The following is a 20112-nucleotide window of genomic DNA, read 5'->3' as shown; positions in this document are numbered from 1 at the left end:
AGACCCCCATCATAGACTGAACCATATATACAGTACCCAGACCTCCTGAGGCGCCCATCATAGACTGAACCATATATACAGTACCCAGACCCCCATCATAGACTGAACCATATATACAGTACCCAGACCTCCTGAGACCCCCATCATAAACTGAACCATATATACAGTACCCAGACCTCCTGAGACCCCCTTCATAAACTGAACCATATATACAGTACCCAGACCTCCTGAGACCCCCATCATAGACTGAACCATATATACAGTGGCACCCAGACCTCCTGAGACCACCTTCATAAACTGAACCAGCGTATTTGTAACTTATCTTGTACATAATGTTTCTGTATTTTACCAAAAATAACTTCTGGATATCAGGACAGCGATCACTCACCTCAGATTAGACAAAGAGCTCCTGGATATCAGGACAGCGATCACCACCTCGGATTAGACAAAGAGCTTCTGGATATCATAGTACCCAGATTAGACCCTGGACATCAGGAGACCCCCTCGGATTAGACAAAGACTGGAACCATCATGTTAAAAAGAGCTTCTGGATATCAGGACAGCGATCACTCACCTCGGATTAGACAAAGAGCTTCTTATCAGGACAGCGATCCTCACCTCGGATTAGACAAAGAGCTTCTGGATATCAGGACAGCTGATCACTCACCTCGGATTAGACAAAGATTCTGTTAGACAAAGAGCTTTTATGATCACTCACCTCGGATTAGACAAAGAGCTTTGGATATCAGGACAGCGATCACTCACCTGGATTAGACAAAGAGCTTCTGGATATCAGGACAGCGACACTCATGTTAGACAAAGAGCTTCTGGATATCAGGACAGCGATCACAAGCACTCACCTCGGATTACTTCTGGATATCAGGACAGCGATCACTCACCTCGGATCGATCACTCACCTCGGATTAGACAAAGAGCTTCTGGATATCAGGACAGAGATCACTCACCTCGGATTAGACAAAGAGCTTCTGGATATCAGGACAGCGATCACTCACCTCGGATTAGACAAAGAGCTTCTGGATATCAGGACAGAGATCACTCACAAAGAGCTTCTGGATTAGACAACTCACCTCGGAGACCTTCTGGATATCAGGACAGAGATCACTCACCTCGGATTAGACAAAGAGCTTCTGGATATCAGGACAGAGATCACTCACCTCGGATTAGACAAAGAGCTTCTGGATATCAGGACAGCGATCACTCACCTCGGATTAGACAAAGAGCTTCTGGATATCAGGACAGAGATCACTCACCTCGGAGTAGACAAAGAGCTTCTGGATATCAGGACAGAGATCACTCACCTCAGATTAGACAAAGAGCACCTGGATATCAGGACAGCGATCACTCACCTCGGAGTAGACAAAGAGCTTCTGGATATCAGGACAGAGATCACTCACCTCGGAGTAGACAAAGAGCTTCTGGATATCAGGACAGAGATCACTCACCTCGGATTAGACAAAGAGCTTCTGGATATCAGGACAGAGATCACTCACCTCGGATTAGACAAAGAGCTTCTGGATATCAGGACAGCGATCACTCACCTCGGATTAGACAAAGAGCTTCTGGATATCAGGACAGCGATCACTCACCTCGGATTAGACAAAGAGCTTCTGGATATCAGGACAGAGATCACTCACCTCGGATTAGACAAAGAGCTTCTGGATATCAGGACAGAGATCACTCACCTCGGATTAGACAAAGAGCTTCTGGATATCAGGACAGCGATCACTCACCTCGGATTAGACAAAGAGCTTCTGGATATCAGGACAGCGATCACTCACCTCGGATTAGACAAAGAGCTTCTGGATATCAGGACAGAGATCACTCACCTCGGATTAGACAAAGAGCTTCTGGATATCAGGACAGAGATCACTCACCTCGGATTAGACAAAGAGCTTCTGGATATCAGGACAGAGATCACTCACCTCGGATTAGACAAAGAGCTTCTGGATATCAGGACAGAGATCACTCACCTCGGATTAGACAAAGAGCTTCTGGATATCAGGACAGAGATCACTCACCTCGGATTAGACAAAGAGCTTCTGGATATCAGGACAGAGATCACTCACCTCAGGATTAGACAAAGACCTTCTGGATATCAGGACAGTGATCACTCACCTCGGATTAGACAAAGAGCTTCTGGATATCAGGACAGCGATCACTCACCTCGGATTAGACAAAGAGCTTCTGGATATCAGGACAGCGATCACTCACCTCGGATTAGACAAAGAGCTTCTGGATATCAGGACAGTGATCACTCACCTCGGATTAGACAAAGAGCTTCTGGATATCAGGACAGAGATCACTCACCTCGGAGTAGACAAAGAGCTTCTGGATATCAGGACAGCGATCACTCACCTCGGATTAGACAAAGAGCTTCTGGATATCAGGACAGCGATCACTCACCTCAGATTAGACAAAGAGCTTCTGGATATCAGGACAGTGATCACTCACCTCGGATTAGACAAAGAGCTTCTGGATATCAGGACAGCGATCACTCACCTCGGATTAGACAAAGAGCTTCTGGATATCAGGACAGCGATCACTCACCTCGGATTAGACAAAGAGCTTCTGGATATCAGGACAGCGATCACTCACCTCGGATTAGACAAAGAGCTTCTGGATATCAGGACAGCGATCACTCACCTCGGATTAGACAAAGAGCTTCTGGATATCAGGACAGCGATCACTCACCTCGGATTAGACAAAGAGCTTCTGGATATCAGGACAGCGATCACTCACCTCGGATTAGACAAAGAGCTTCTGGATATTAGGACAGAGATCACTCACCTCGGATTAGACAAAGAGCTTCTAGATATCAGGACAGCGATCACTCACCTCGGATTAGACAAAGAACTTCTGGGTATCAGGACGGAGATCACTCACCTCGGATTAGACAAAGAGCTTCTGGGTATCAGGACGGAGATCACTCACCTCAGATTAGACAAAGAGCTTCTGGATATCAGGACGGAGATCACTCACCTCGGATTAGACACACAGGATGTACTTCGAACAACCGACAAGGCCCCGTCATTGGCAAGGGGAAGAGACGCAGGTACAGAGGACGCAGAGCGGGGTTCCTCGTAAGGATCCGCTAACGGCAAGTGGGAAAGCTGCCGTTGCCGTCAGTATTACTTGCCAACTGCAATCATTGGACAATAAATTAGACGAGGTACGATCACGAATATCCTACCAATGGGACATCATTGGACAATAAATTAGACGAGGTACGATCACGAATATCCTACCAACGGGACATCAAATACTGTAACTTCTTATGTTTCACGAAATCGTGGCTGAATGATGACATGGATTGTCAGCTAGCGGGATATACACTGAACCGGGTAGATAGAACAGCACACTATGGTAAAAAGAAGGACGAGGGGATGATGGGGGATCTGTGCATATTTGTAAACAACAGCTGGTGCACGAAATCTAAGGAAGTCTCTAGATTTTGCTTGCCTGAAGTAGAGATCTTATGAGAAGCTTCATACCACACTACTTGCCTAGAAAGTTTTCATTTATATTTTAGTTGGCTGTTTATTTACCACCACAGATGGATGCTGGCACTAAGACAGTCAGCTGTGTACGGAAATAAGCAAACAGGTAACCGCTCACCAAGAGGCGGCACTCCTAGTGGCCGGAGACTTTATTGCAGGGAAACGTACAGTGCCTTGCAATAGTATTCATCCCCTTTGGTGTTTTTCCTATTTTGTTTCATTACAACCTGTCATTTAAGTTGATTTTTTATTTGGATTTCATGTAGTGGACATACACAAAATAGTCCAAATTGGTGAAGTGAAATGAAAAACAATTACTTTAAAAATGTTTTTATACAAAATAAAAAATGGAAAAGTGGTGCATGCATATGTATTCACCCCCTTTGCTATGAAGTCCCTAAATAAGATCTGGTGCAACCAATTACCTTCAGAAGTCACATAATTAGTTAAATAATGTCCACCTGTGTGGAATCTAAGTGTCACATGATCTCAGTATATATAAACCTGTTCTGAAAGGCAGGTTGTGGAGACGTACAGATCAGGGTTGGGTAATAAGAAACTATCCAAAACTTTGAACATCCCACGGAGCACCATTAAATCCACTATAATTTAAAAAAAAGAATATGGCACCGCAACAAACGTGCCAAGAGAGGGCCGCTCACCAAAACTCATGGACCATGCAGGGAGGGCATTAATCAGAGAGGCAACAAAGAGATCGAAGATAACTTTGAAGGAGCTGCAAAGCTCCACAGCAGAGATTGAAGTCCATAGGACCACTTTAAGCTGTACACTCCACAGAGCTGGGCTTCACAGAAGAGTGGCCAGAAAAAAGCCATTGCTTAAAGACAAAAAATAAGCAAACAAGCTTGGTGTTTGTCAAAAGGCATGTTGGAGATTCCCCAAATATATGGAAAAAGGTACTCTGGTCAGATGAGACTAAAATGTAGCTTTTTGGCCATTAAGGAAAACCCTATGTCTGTGGCAAACCCAACACCTCGCATCACCCCGAGAATACCATCCCCACAGTGTAGCATGGTGGTGGCAGTATCATGCTGTGGGGATGTCTTCATCGGCAGGGAAACTGGTCAGAATTGAAGGAATGACGGATGATGCTAAATACAGGGAAATTCTTGATGGAAACCTGTTTGTCTTCCAGAGATTTGAGACTGGAACAGAGTTCCACCTTCCAGCAGGACAAGGACCCTAAGCATGCTGCTAAAGCAACACTCAAGTGGTTTAAGGGGAAACATTTAAATGTCTTGGAATGGCCTAGTCAAAACCCAGACCTCAATCCAATTGAGAATCTGTGGTATGACTTGCTGTACACCAGCAGAACCCATCCAACTTGAAGGAGCTGGAAGAGTTTTGCCTTGAAGAATGGGCATAAATCCCAGTGGCTAGATGTGCCAAGCTTATAGAGACATACCCCAAGAAACTTGCAGCTGTAATTGCTGCAAAAGGTGGCTCTACAAAGTATTGACTTTGGGTGGGTGAATAGTTATGCACGCTCAAGATTTCTGTTTTTTTTTCTTATTATTTCTTGTTTGTTTCACAATGAAAAATGTGTTGCATCTTCAAAGTGGTTGTGTAAATCAAATGATAACACCCCCCCCCCCCCAAAAAAAAAAATATATTTTAATTCCAGGTTGTAAGGCAACAAAATAGGAAAAGATGCCAAGGGGGTTAATACTTTCAAGCCACTGTAAATCAGTTTACTTAAGCAAACAGGAAACCACTCACCCAGAGGCGGCACTCCTAGTGGCCGGAGACTTTAATGCAAGGAAACTTAAATCAGTTCTACCAAATATCTATCAACATGTTAAATGCGCAACCAGAGGGAAAGCGTTCAACACCATATTACCCTCAAAGCTCATCCCTAAGTTAAGGATCCTGGGACTAAACACCTCCTTCTATAACTGGATCCTGGACCTCCTGACGGGCCGCCCCCAGGTGGTGAGGGTAAGTAGCAACACACGTAGCCACGCTGATCCTCAACACTGGAGCCCCTCAGGGGTCCGTGCTCAGTCCCCTCCTGTACACCCTGTTCACGCGCGACTGTGTGGCCAGGCACGACTCCAACACCATCGTTAAGTTTGCAGATGACACAACAGTGGTAGGCCCGTTCACCGACAATGACGAGACGGCCTATAGGGAGGAGGTCAGAGACCTGGCCGGGTGGTGTCAGAATAACAACCTATCCCTCAACGTAACCAAGACAAAGGAGATGATTGTGGACTACAGGAAAAGGAGGACCGAGCACGTCCCCATTCTCATCGACGGGGCTGTAGTGGAGCAGGTTGAGAGCTTCATGTTCCTTGGTGTCCACACCAACAAACTAGAATGGTCAAACACACCAAGACAGTTGTGAAGAGGGCACGACAAAGCCTATTCCCCCTCAGGAAACTAAAAAGATTTGGCATGGGTCCTCAGATCCTCGAAAGGTTCTACAGCTGCAACATCGAGAGCATCCTGACTGGTTGCATCACTGCCTGGTACAGCAATTGCTCAGCCTCCGACTGCAAGGCACTACAGAGGGTAGTGCGTACGGCCCAGTACATCACTGGGGCTAAGCTGACTACCATCCAGGACCTCTACCCCAGGTGGTGTCAGAGGAAGGCCATAAACATTGTCAAAGACCCCAGCCACCCCAGTTATAGACTGTTCTCTCTACTACTGCATTGCAAGCTATACCGGAGTGCCAAGTCTCGGACCAAAAGGCTTCTCAACAGTTTTTACCCCCAAGCCATAAGACTCCTGAACAGGCAATCAAATGGCTCCCCGGACTATTTGCATTGTCCCGCCCCCCAACCCCTCTTTTACATGGCTGCTACTCTCTGTTTATCATATATGCATAGTCACTTTAACTATACATTCATGCACATACTACCTAAAAATCTACTGTATATAGCCTCACAACTGTATATAGCCTCACTACTGTATATAGCCTCACTACTGTATATAGCCTCTCTACTGTATATAGCCTCTCTACTGCATATAGCCTCTCTACTGTATATAGCCTCACTACTGTATATAGCATCTCTACTGTATATAGCCCCTCTACTGTATATAGCCACTCTACTGTATATAGCCTCTCTACTGTATATAGCCTGTCTACTGTATATAGCCTCTACTGTATATAGCCTCTCTACTGTATATAGCCTCTCTACTGTATATAGCCTCTCTACTGTGTATAGCCTCTCTACTGTATATAGCCTCACTACTGTATATAGCATCTCTACTGTATATAGCCTGTCTACTGTATATAGCCTCTACTGTATATAGTCTCACTACTGTATATAGCCTCTCTACTGTATATAGCCTCTCTACTGTATATAGCCTCTCTACTGTATATAGCCTCTCTACTGTATATAGCCTCTCTACTGTTATTTTCACTGTCTTTTTACTGTTGTTTTTGTTTCTTTCCTTATCTATTGTTCACCTAATACTATTTTTTACTTAAAAATTGCACTGTTGGTTAGTTCTTGTAAGTAAGCACTTTACTGTTGTATTCGGCATACGTGACAAATCAATTTACATTTGATTTGACATACAGTACCCAGGCTATGTCCCCAAATGGCACCCTATTCCCTACATAGCAGTGTTTTTCATCAACAATAACCATGATGTAAAATACTCGTCGACAACCTGTTTTTCCTGAATAAAACTATGACGATAATGAGACAAGATACTCTGGAGAAAAAAAAAATCATAACCATTACAAATTACTTTTCATTTTAGTCTATGAAAATGTGACGGGACGAGAATTCCACGGGAGACTAATGAATATTTAATTTGACATGAAGTTCTTTTCATCTGTTTTGTCCAATCCTACACATGTATGCAAAATGCAATTTAATACAATCCTCTCATCAAGCTGTCCGCTCGAGAGAAAGCTTCTCACTGTAACCAGTGCCTGTAATCTGGTTCAGGTTATTAATCAAACTACTCTCGGTGTTTACAAACACTACAGGAAAAAGATCATCCACATGTATTGACTCCCGATAACTGTCGGTTATGATACAGCCCGGGATCGAACCCAGGTCTGTATGGACGCCTCTAACACTGCAATGCAATGCCTTAGACCACTGCGCCATTCGGGCACTTGTCAAACTTATGAACTGATGTGAAGCCAGGATACCGGACTTGTAGCTAACCTCAAATAGAAACAATGTTCACTCCCTCTCTTTCTTTCATGTAGGCTATTTTTTAGTTTGATCACATCAGAAGCTCTATTTTTTCCCCATGTTTGCTGCAATTACTTCGTCTGTGTTACCGCTCTCACGCTGTGGTCCAGAGATACGAGTTGCGGTTTTCATTTTTCTATTAAAAAATGACAACAGTAATATTCCTGTCGTGTTTAGCAAGCTCATCCTCATTGTCTTCTAGTGAAAAAAAACACTGTAATTTACCCCTCTTGACGGTTATGATGGTGAGAAAAATCTCAGCTGTAAATAGTTTAACCTGTAGCCAAGGCTTTATATAGCTGTTAATTATAGCTGGCAATTATAGTTACAATCTGCCACAATATCAATGTTAGCAGCTAAGGGATAGTAGACCTAGTTGGACAAGGCCATCTGAATGTGCACATGATGGAAGTTAGAGGTGGTCTCAATATTCATTAGAAAACAATTGTTTTATTTTACCTTTATTTAACTAGGCAAGTCAGTTAAAGAACAAATTCTTATTTTCAATGATGGCCTAGGAGCAGTGGGTTAACTGGCTGTTCAGGGGCAGAACGGCAGATTTGTACCTTGTCAGCTCGGGGGTTTGAACTTGCAACCTTCCGGTTCCTAGTCTGTGACAAAAACTACACTAACCTTGTCCAGAGTTTAAGTCGACTGATGAAAACTAAAGCTCACGAAGGATGAAATTAATAAAATGTGACTAAGACTAAAAGGTATTGTAACACTAAAACGAAATCTAAAATAGCTGCCAAAATTAAAACTTCTACCATTTGCACTTCTTTTAACCAGGGCCCATAGGACTCTACTTTTAACCAGGGCCCATAGGACTCTACTTTTAGTTATTAATAACTTTTAGTTATTGCCATGCTTGGCAATCTGGAGTCGTTCAGACAATGATTGTAAATACAATGCTTTCTTCATCACCAGTCTAATCATTGTCAGACAGACTGGTCAACCTTTTCTCATTAGACAGTCAATAGGAGTGGTTAGCTTGACGTTCCTTATCCTGAAATGTACGCACCCGTGCAAAACGACCCATAGCAGTAATTCTGGTTAGAATGCACAGTCTCATTCTACAGTTGGGCATTCCAATTCCGTTCAGTGGGAGTAGTTAGTTTGGCATGAGTAAGAGTTTGCTGCTTCCCAAATGGCATCCTATACCCTACGGTCCCTGGTCAAAAGTAGTGCACTATGTAGGGAATAGGATGCCATTTGAGATGGAGACTTTGCATAGCTGGACATTCCCCAGAGTGTATTTTTGTTGGTCTACAGGAACATGTGACATTAAACTGAGCAGATTAAAACTGGTCTTTGATTACCGTCCCCCCACAAGTTCAAAACTCTACTACTCAGATCAAACGAGGAAGAGAGAACAGAGGAGGAGGAGGAGGGCGGTCGGTCGGGCATCTAGATTAGTTGTGGTTAAAGGGAGGGAGGGGTGGAGAGCAGAAGAAGGGTAAACAGTCCATCCAAGCCAGACACTCTCTCTGCACTATACTGTTGCCACTGTATGAAAACTACATGGCATTGCGCAGTTAGAACTCTCTTGTAATTCACTAATTCAAATTCTAATTTACTCATTCTAATTCTAATTTACTCATTCTAATTCTAATTTACTAATTCTAATTCTAATTTACTCATTCTAATTCTCTCATTCTAATTCTAATTTACTAATTCTAATTTAGTCATTCTAATTCTAATTGAAATTTACTAATTCTATGATGCAAAGGTTTATGGAACTCCAGTTCTAGAGATACTATATAGGTTATAATTTTCATATAATCAGAAAACAAAACATGTTGAAGAGGACTTCAAGTTAAGATATTCTCTCCCTCATTGTACAATACAACAATAGTAGTAGCCAATCTATTGGCGTTTCAATGATAACAAAAAAATATATATGTTTCATTGAGATAAGTAGTGCATCATGACTACTTATGTCATCATCACTACTGTATCTTGTTGAACTTTAGTCAATCCTGTAGCCTACAGACAAAATAGGACTATCCCTTGTCAACATCTTCTGGTTGGGTAACTTCTAAGCCATTCATCCCCAAAACTAGACGTACTAAATGATACGTTCTTGGAAACGTATTTGAAGAAAAAAAAAGAGGTTGATTTTTAGGGAGGAACTGCAAAGTGGACAGAGGTAAGGGGGAGTCTGAGAAGAAACCGACAGAGAGAGAAAAGAGTGAGTGGAAAGAGCGAGGGGAGAGACAGCGATTGAGTGAGAGAGAGAGCGAGAGAGGGTGCTTAAGCATGAGAGGAGAGGAGTGAGGATGGATCAAACGCGCACTATCCTCGCATGACAATGATGACGACCACTTTATACTCCAAGACGTAATATTATGTTTTCACTTCACGTTTCAGGATAACGGTACACAACAACCGCAAACTTTATGAAATGCAGTGACTTGACGAGAAAGTAACGGTTCTCTTCACCAAAACGACATCAAACTCTTCAAATACAACGTATATTAAAACAAATATATATATATAGTGTTACTTTAATCGTGCTTCACAACTCATTTATCGTGCTTCATAACCCCCGCGTAACTTTTTTGGATGGTTTTGGGACAGATGACAGAGAGATGACGGACTTATTTTGAAAAACTGCTTAATATATCTTTGAATCCCAAAATGGAATCGTCGCTTATGTACCTGTTTTTATCGTTGACGTTACCTGGAGTCATTTGGCGTGCGTCTTCGAATCCCTCGCTGAACAATCTCCAACCCGCTCTGAGCCAATCCAGTTCAAATGGGGGGAGAGTAGCGAGCAGGCACAGGTAATGTATACTTTATTATCCCATAATAACCAGTCACTATTGATGATACTTGCAATATGAGTAAACAGAAGTAGCAGAACTGTTGAACGGTATACAATTCCTACCACTTTATCCGGAGTGCGCAATAAAGTTTCCTAGTCTCGCCAAGCCTCCTGATCTCCGGAGCATATTATTAGAACATATTTACTCGCAACATATATGGACATAGGAGGCATTTATTAAGGCTTTTAGTTTTCAGTATCTTTGAGAAACATTGTGCAATCCCACAAATGCATAGGATATAGGACACCGTTCCCTCCAACACAGTCCAGTGATACTGTACTACAGTACAGGCAGTAATTGAGAAACAATCTGGAAGGGGAAAGGGGGATATCTAGTCAGTTGTACAACTGAATGCATTCAACTAATTGACATCCACTGTCTTCAGCGTCCAGTGGAACAGTGGGTTTAACTTCCTTGCTCAGAGGAAGAATGACATGTTTTTTTATATATTTTTTACATTGTCAGCTCTGGGACTCGATCCAGTAACCTTTCGGGTTACTGGCCCAACGCTCGAATCACGAGGCTACCTGCCGCCTCTACACTCTAACCACTAGGCTACCTGCCGCCTCTACACTCTAACCACTAGGCTACCTGCCGCCTCTACACTCTAACCACTAGGCTACCTGCCGCCTCTACACTCTAACCACTAGGCTACCTGCCGCCTCTACACTCTAACCACTAGGCTACCTGCCGCCTCTACACTCTAACCACTAGGCTACCTGCCGCCTCTACACTCTAACCACTAGGCTACCTGCCGCCTCTACACTCTAACCTCTAGGCTACCTGCCTCCTCTACACTCTAACCACTAGGCTACCTGCCTCCTCTACACTCTAACCTCTAGGCTACCCTGCCTCCTCTGAAACAGCAGTTGGTGCTTTTGGAAACTATCTGGGAAACGTCAGTCTGTAGTGTGTGGCCTATAATCATATCGTACAGTTGATGACAATGTCACGGGAGTCCTATTTGAAGCTAAGCCGCCAACAGGGAAGCAACATGTGCAGTAGTATGACTCCCCTGATCCTACTGACAGCATGGCTATTATTGTCCTGTAATGGAGCTGAGCTTCAGGGAACCCTGTGGAGGAGACCTCACCCGGAGTACCCTTAAAATGAAAGGAGGAGCGTGTGTGAAAGAGAGAGCAGGGAGAGAGAGAGAGAGAGAGGCAGGGAGAGAGAGAGAGAGAGGCAGGGAGAGAGAGAGAGAGAGAGAGGCAGGGAGAGAGAGAGAGAGAGGCAGGGAGAGAGAGAGAGAGAGGCAGGGAGAGAGAGAGAGCAGGGAGAGAGAGAGAGAGAGAGGCAGAGGAGAGAGGGAGAGAGAGAGAGAGGCAGGGAGAGAGAGAGGAGAGAGAGAGAGGCAGGGAGAGAGAGAGAGGCAGGGAGAGAGAGAGAGAGAGAGAGAGAGGCAGGGAGAGAGAGAGAGAGAGGCAGGGAGAGAGAGAGTGAGAGAGAGAGAGAGAGGCAGAGAGAGAGAGAGAGGCAGGGAGAGAGAGAGAGAGGCAGAGAGAGAGAGAGAGAGGCAGGGACAGAGAGAGAGAGAGGCAGGGAGAGAGAGAGAGAGAGAGAGAGAGAGGCAGGGAGAGAGAGAGGGAGAGAGCAGGGAGAGAGAGAGGCAGGGAGAGAGAGAGAGAGAGAGAGAGAGAGAGAGAGAGGCAGGGAGAGAGAGAGAGGCAGAGAGAGAGAGAGAGGCAGAGAGAGAGGCAGAGAGAGAGAGAGAGAGAGAGAGAGAGAGAGAGAGAGAGAGAGAGAGAGAGAGAGAGAGAGAGAGAGAGAGAGAGAGAGGCAGGGAGAGAGAGGCAGAGAGAGAGAGAGAGAGAGAGAGAGAGAGCGAGAGAGACGCAGAGAGAGAGAGAGAGAGAGAGAGAGAGGGAGAGAGCGAGAGAGACGCAGAGAGAGAGAGAGAGAGAGAGAGAGAGGCAGGGAGAGAGAGGCAGAGAGAAAGAGAGAGAGCGAGAGAGACGCAGAGAGCGAGAAAGAGAGAGAGAGAGAGCGAGAGAGACACAGAGAGAGAGAGAGAGAGAGAGAGAGTCTGCTCGCTATGGTCTGATCTCTATATAAAACACTCTGTTAGGGTCTGACCTCTATATTAACCACTGTTAGGGTCTGACCTCTATATAAAACACTGTTAGGGTCTGACCTCTATATAAACCACTGTTAGGGTCTGACCTCTATATAAACCACTGTTAGGGTCTGACCTCTATATAAAACACTGTTAGGGTCTGACCTCTATATAAAACACTGTTAGGGTCTGACCTCTATATAAACCACTGTTAGGGTCTGATCTCTATATAAACCACTGTTAGGGTCTGGCCTCTGTATAAAACACTGTTAGGGTCTGACCTCTATATAAACCACTGTTAGGATGTGATCTCTTCTCTATATAAACCACTGTTAGGCTCTGATCTCTATATAAACCACTGTTAGGGTCTGGCCTCTGTATAAAACACTGTTAGGGTCTGACCTCTATATAAACCACTGTTAGGATGTGATCTCTTCTCTATATAAACCACTGTTAGGCTCTGATCTCTATATAAACCACTGTTAGGGTCTGACCTCTATATAAAACACTGTTAGGGTCTGACCTCTATATAAACCACTGTTAGGGTCTGATCTCTATATAAAACACTGTTAGGGTCTGATCTCTTCTCTATATAAAACTCTGTTTGGGTCTGACCTCTATATAAACCACTGTTAGGGTCTGATCTCTTCTCTATATAAAACTCTGTTAGGTTCTGATCTCTATATAAACCACTGTTAGGGTCTGACCTCTATATAAACCACTGTTAGGCTCTGATCTCTATATAAACCACTGTTAGGGTCTGACCTCTATATAAAACACTGTTAGGGTCTGACCTCTATATAAACCACTGTTAGGGTCTGATCTCTATATAAAACACTGTTAGGGTCTGATCTCTATATAAACCACTGTTAGGGTCTGATCTCTTCTCTATATAAAACACTGTTAGGGTCTGAAGGGTCTGATCTCTATATAAACCACTGTTCGGGTCTGACCTCTGACCTCTATATAAAACACTGTTATGGTCTGAAGGGTCTGATCTCTATATAAACCACTGTTCGGGTCTGACCTCTGACCTCTATATAAACCACTGTTCGGGTCTGACCTCTGACCTCTATATAAAACACTGTTATGGTCTGAAGGGTCTGATCGCCTCCCCTTAATACACTCTGCTACTGGGTACTGTAGTACTGGACTCCGTCACGTAGTCAGTCTGTGTCGGTCGGTGGGATGGAGGCCAGACAATCCGACTCAAACGTCTCTAACCCCGGTGAAAATCACTGGACTGAGAAGAGAGAGGAGTAGCTACCCAGAACCCAAGGGCTGTGTCCCAACCGGTACACCCTCCCTGTATAGTGGCATACTTTTAACCCAGAGCCCTGGTCAAAAGTAGTGTACTAGACAGGGAATAGGGTGTAATTTAAGACGTGGCCCCAGGGCTGCTACTGCGTTAGGGGAAGGAATGTTGTTGGCCCTTTGTGCTACCGCTAAGACATCTGTTTGAACTGTGATATGTGTTTTGACAGATGTGTGAAGTGTTCCATAAGTAGAGATTTATTACAAACGTATGAGTCATGATCTCAGGGCTCTTCTACTCGCCTGTCAATTTATTTAGTTAACAGTTAGTTAGATTTCATCTTGACTTATGAGGATGACTGTGTCATATACAGTACCAGTCAGAAGTTTGGACACAGCTACTCATTCAAGGGTTTTTCTTTCTTTCTTTTTCTATTTTCTGCATTGTAGAATAATAGTGAAGACATCAAACCTATGAAATAACACATATGGAGTCATGTAGTAACCAGAAAAGTGTTAAGCATTTCTAAAGTAGCCACCCTTTTGCCTTGATGACAGCTTTGCACACTCTTGGCATTCTCTTAACCAGCTTGACCTGGAATGCTTTTCCAACAGTCTGGAAGGAGTTCCCACATATGCTGAGCACTTGTTGGCTGCTTTTCCTTCACTCTGCGGTCCAACTCATCCCAAACCATCTCATTTGGGTTGAGGTCATATGATGCAGCACTCCATCACCCTCCATCTTGGTCAAATAGCCCGTACACAGCCTGGAGGTGTGTTGGGTCATTGTCCTGTTGAAAAACAAATTATAGTGGACTAAGCGCAAACCAGATGGTATGGCGTATCACTGCAGACTGCCGTGGTAGCCATGCTGGTTAAGTTTGCCTTGAATTCTAAATAAATAACCGACAATGTCACCACCAAAGCACCCCCACACCCTCACACCTCCTCCATGCTTCACGGTGGGAACCACACATACAGAGATCATCCATTCACCTACTCTGCGTCTCACAAAGACACAGCGGTTGGAACCAAAATTCTCAAATTTGTACACATCAGACCAAAAGGGCAGATTTCCACCTGTCCATTGCTCGTGTTTCTTGGCACAAGTAAGTCTCTTCTTATTGGTGTCCTTTAGTGGTGGTTTCTTTACAGCAATTCAACCATGAAGGCCTGTTTCCTGCAGTCTCCTCTGAACAGTTGATGTTGAGATGTGTCTGTTACTTGAACTCTGTGAAGCATTTACTTGGGCTGCAATCTGAGGTGCAGCTAACTCTAATGAACTTATCCTCTGCAGCAGAGGTAACTCTGGGTCTTTCTTTCCTGTGGTGGTCCTCATGAGAGCCAGTTTCATCATAGCGCTTGATGGTTTTTGCGACTGCACTTGAAGAAACTTTAAAAGTTCTTGACATTTTACGGATTGACTGACCTTCATGTCTTCAAGTAATGATGGACTGTCGTTTCTCTTTGCTTATTTGTTCTTGCCATAATATGGACTTGGTATTTTACCAAATAGCGCTATCTTCTGTATACCAACCCTACCTTGTCACAACATAACTGATTGCGCATTCCACGCATTCACTTTTAACAAGGCACACCTGTTAATTGAGATGCATTCCAGGTGACTACCTCATGAAGCTGGTTGAGAGAATGCCAAGAGTGTGCAAAGCTGTCATCAAGGCAAAGGGTGGCTACTTTGAAGAATCTCAAATATAAAATATATTTTGATTTGTTTAATACTTTTTTTGGTTACTACATGATGATGTGTTATTTCATTTATTTATTTTTATTTAACTATATAACTATTTCATTTATTTATTTTTATTTAACTAGGCAAGTCAGTTAATGACAAATTCTTATTTACAATGACGGCCTACCCCGGCCAAACCCTAACCCAGACGACGCTGGGCCAATTGTGCACCGCCCTATGGGACTCCCAATCACGGCCGGTTGTGATACAGCCTGAAATCGAACCAGGGCCTGTAGTGACGCCTCAAGCACTGAGATGCAGTGCCTTAGAACGCTGAGCCACTCATTATTCTACAATGTAGAAAATAGTTCAAATAAAGAAAAACCCTTGAATGAGTAGGTGTCCAAACTTTTGACTGGTAGTGTATGATATTCATTCTTGAAGTTAATTGGTATTTGGTATTTTTGTTATTTTATTTTATATCCTCATTGCCCATTGCAAAAGCAGCAGCTACTCTTCCTGGGGTCCACACAAAACATGAAACACAATACAAATAGTAAATTAAATGTATAATGAATTTATGATCTTTTGTCCTCTGAGAGACCTATGCTCATCCACGATTATAAAGAGAAATCGGCTGTTTTTTTTCAAGAGCCTAAAATATAAATACACCTCCATACAAGGCTACAATTCAGCCCAAAAACCTCTGTCCGCATTGATGTAAGGTGTATAAAAATAATGTCAGCAAACTTTGCTATCATACACACATTGTATATTTTAGCTAACACTCCGGCTAAACAGTGAGGGAGTTTTTGGACGGAAGCTGCTGTCCCTAACTGTCTGAGGGAGGCCAGAGACATTAGAGAGAGAGAGTGTGTGTGTGTTTGTAAGAGAGCAAGCTCGAGTGAGGGAGGGAGAGAGAGAGGGAGAGAGAGAGGGAGAGAGAGCGAGAGAGAGGGAGAGAGAGAGGGAGAGAGAGAGGGAGAGAGAGGGGGAGAGAGAGAGGGGGAGAGAGGGGGAGAGAGAGGGGAGAGAGAGAGAGAGAGGGAGAGAGGGGGGGAGAGAGAGAGAGAGAGAGAGAGAGAGAGAGAGAGAGAGAGAGAGAGAAAGAGAGAGAGAGAGAGAGGGAGAGAGAGCGGGAGAGAGAGAGGGAGAGAGAGAGGGAGAGAGAGAGAGAGAGAGAGAGAGAGAGAGAGAGAGAGAGAGAGAGAGATTGCAGGGTATTAGACCAAAGTTCTCAATTGGTACAAAATATATGAAGTACTGCACACACTATAATGACTTAGGTTTAAAAATAAACCTGGACACCTTAATGATGCAGTCAATGAGCTGACAGAGAAAGCACGCAAGGCATTCTACGCCATTAAAAAACAAATTCAAATTGAAATACCTATTACAATTTGGCTAAAACTAATTTAATGTGTAATTGAACCAATTGCACTTTATGGCAGCGAGGTGTGGGGTCCACTTGCACAACAAGATTTCACCCAATGGGACAAACACCCCTTTGAAACTCTGCATGCAGAGTTCTATAAGATTCTCCTTCATGTCCTACATGTCCTAAGGAAACTACAAACTATGCATGCAGGGCAGAATTCACAAACCTGTTCTACTAACACACTGAAGCCTCAGGACCAGAACATCCAATCAATCAGAATTAATCAAATTACAACACACAGTCAAAACAAAACTACATTGCTTACTGGGAAACACAAACACAAAGCAAAATGCAGTGCTTTCTGGCCCCAAATCAACAGTACACTGTGGCTAACTATTTGACCATGGTTACTGATCAAAACCTTAGAAAAACCTTGACAGAGTACAGGCTCAGTGAGCACAGCCTTGCCATTGAGAAGGTTAGACACAGGAAAACCTGGCTCCCTGTAGAGGAAAGGCTGTGCAACCACTGCACAACAGCAGAACCTGAGACAGAGCTGCATTTCCTGACAAAATGTTAAAAAAATTAAACAATTAGAGAGTGTCATTAACCCAAATTTGAAACGCTCTCTGATGAGGATAGGCTACCCTTCCTGCTGGGGGAGGACGCAGACACACAGAGACAGACAGACAGACAGACAGAGAGAGAGAGAGAGAGACAGAGGGAGAGAGAGAGAGAGAGGGAGAGAGAGAGAGAGAGAGAAAGATGGAGAGAAAGAGGGGCCGAGATGATTGCAAGGTATTTTGAGAGTGTGTGCAAGAGAGTGAGCCCCTGCTGATCTTTACAAGGACACCAGGGCCTGACCAAGCCATGACCTCTAGGTCATAGTTCAAAGATCATCTCCTCTCTTCTAAGTTCATTGAATTCCTCTTGGACACAGTGCAACCCCCTTGAAGTCTAAAGTAAGATCAAGTGTGAGTCCCAAATGGCAGCCTATTCCCCGCACGGCACACTACTTTTGACCAGTCTCATAGTAAAAGTAGTGCACTAAATAGGGAACAGAGTGCCATTTGGGACGCATTCCCACGGCCTACAGAAGGCTTGACATTCCTCTGCACTCATCTCTTTGTTGTAGCATTACCTTCCTCTATCCTTCAGTCTATTCTGGGCTAGTTAATATGGTTGGCCATGTTCCCACCAATTTGACCTTAAAGGGACATTTCACCGCTGCTCTATATCACTGCATATCACCCTTATCATGGTATTAAAATAGGTGTAATAAAAAAAATAAAAAAAAGGCATTTCTTCCCAACACGCAAATACAAGCATTTCTGCATCTCACCGGTAGAAACGGGCCAGCTACATTTCCTGGTTTAAAGCAAACCAGAATATTCTGAATTCATAGGTATTTCAGGACGTAGTGCTGCCCCGTGGATGTGTATCCAGTTGACGTTAGAAATATTTGTTAAAAAAATGTCAGTGTTCAGCATGAGGATTTCTAAACGGACCTGAAGTCTCAGCTGATGGGGTTTGCCATGTCGTCGAACTTTGGAAAGTGATGCTATTCCATCCATTTTCCCCTTCACGTCAAAGAGGAAGGCATCCGATCAGCCAACATCAGATCAGCAGGAAAGAGGTCGACCTGAGGTAACGTAGCTAACTAGCTAGCTAAGTAGCTAACTAGATAACTTAACTAGCTAACTTAACTAGCCAACTAGCTAGCTAACTTAACTAGCCAACTAGATAGCTAACTTAACTAGCCAACTAGCTAGCTAACTTAACTAGCTAACTAGATAACTTAACTAGCTAACTTAACTAGCCAACTAGCTAGCTAACTTAACTAGCCAACTAGCTAGCTAACTTAACTAGCTAACTAGATAACTTAACTAGCTAACTAACTTAACTAGCTAACTTAACTACCTAGCTAACTACATTTGTTCATCTATACCAAAATCTAGCTAGCTAGCTTTCAAAATACACTGGCTGGACATTCCAAAGCATATAATTGTAATTAGCCAGCTGCTAATCCGTTGATGTGATTTGTAACTTTGCAAGCTAACGTTAGCTTCGCTAGCTTTACTGACTACCGCTGAGGCTAACGTGACTATTTGTTCTATTTAGAGTCTGATCCCATCAACATCTGCCGAGGCGTCAACCTTCAAGCTCAGCACAGGGAACTTAGTGTAAGTCACCTTCTAAAAACATACTAAAATCTACAAAATCTTTCCATCATGATCCATTATGAGCAAGTAAATATACTGGAACTATAGGCATAAACATGATCTGTGTCTTATTGTCATAGTTGGGGTGTTTACAAGTAGGCTATAACTTCCACTGTAGTTTTCTCTGTATTTTTGGAGGCTTAGTTGATTGTCCATGCAAGGCTTGAAGAGAAAATTGACTGACCTGTGTCTGTTTGGGGTGGGTATTGTGTGTGTGAAGGTGTGTGTGCATGAACTATTGACACGAGATGTGTGGGTGGGTATAGTACCTTGTTTGAGTGTGTATTGATGGGGACAATGTAGTAACATGTTGGATATTCACTGACTACTGTGTGTCCCACAGACTAATCCTGCTACTGACCTGGACACCAGCTTCAGTTGTACAGATCCTGCAGACACATTGGATGAAAGCTTTCACCCTGGAATGAACTCAAGATCAACATCATCTGACTTTGAAATAAGCCAGGCCAGCCAAATGTATTTATGAAAGCACAATCGCCTCTTGAGAAAACAAAATCACACAAGCCAAGTGTTTCTTCAAACTTGTCACACCCATGTAGCCAGTTGTTTGGCATGAGGGAGACAGGCTGTTAGTGTGCTCTTCTAGCCTATCCACTATGTTGTTGACAGTGTTCTCCTCAACAGCACAACTGTAGGCGCTCATACACAAAAATACATAACTAGACTGTCTACAAGTCAAACCCCCCCCCTCAAACTTTTCACATCTTGGGTAACAGCCCAACTCAACACCCCATTATTGACCCTGAGTAACAAAACACATACCAGTCTACTGTAACATTTTTGTTGTTGTTTTTGTTTACAGATGAACATGGTTTCTTGTATGGTAACACATCCTCATGATCAGGCTTCATGTGTTCCACATCATCATGATCAGGCTTCATGTTTCCACATCCTCATGATCAGGCTTCATGTGTTCCACATCCTCATGATCAGGCTTCATGTTTAACACATCCTCATGATC

At 43.5% G+C, this 20112-nt stretch overlaps 1 protein-coding gene across 1 annotated transcript in view; it reads left to right on the top strand.

The window, feature by feature from the left end:
- The first annotated feature begins 9847 nt into the window (after window positions 1-9847).
- Window positions 9848-20112, top strand: part of emilin1a (elastin microfibril interfacer 1a) — a 65443-nt gene continuing 55178 nt past the window's right edge. The window contains 1 exon segment of the mRNA XM_064925780.1: window positions 9848-10488. Coding sequence (XP_064781852.1) covers window positions 10343-10488 — 146 coding nt within the window. The 5' untranslated portion in view covers window positions 9848-10342.

This window comes from Oncorhynchus masou, chromosome 19, assembly GCF_036934945.1.
Source record: "Oncorhynchus masou masou isolate Uvic2021 chromosome 19, UVic_Omas_1.1, whole genome shotgun sequence".
Taxonomy (NCBI): Eukaryota; Metazoa; Chordata; class Actinopteri; order Salmoniformes; family Salmonidae; genus Oncorhynchus; species Oncorhynchus masou.
This window is presented reverse-complemented; position numbering and strand designations above follow the sequence as displayed.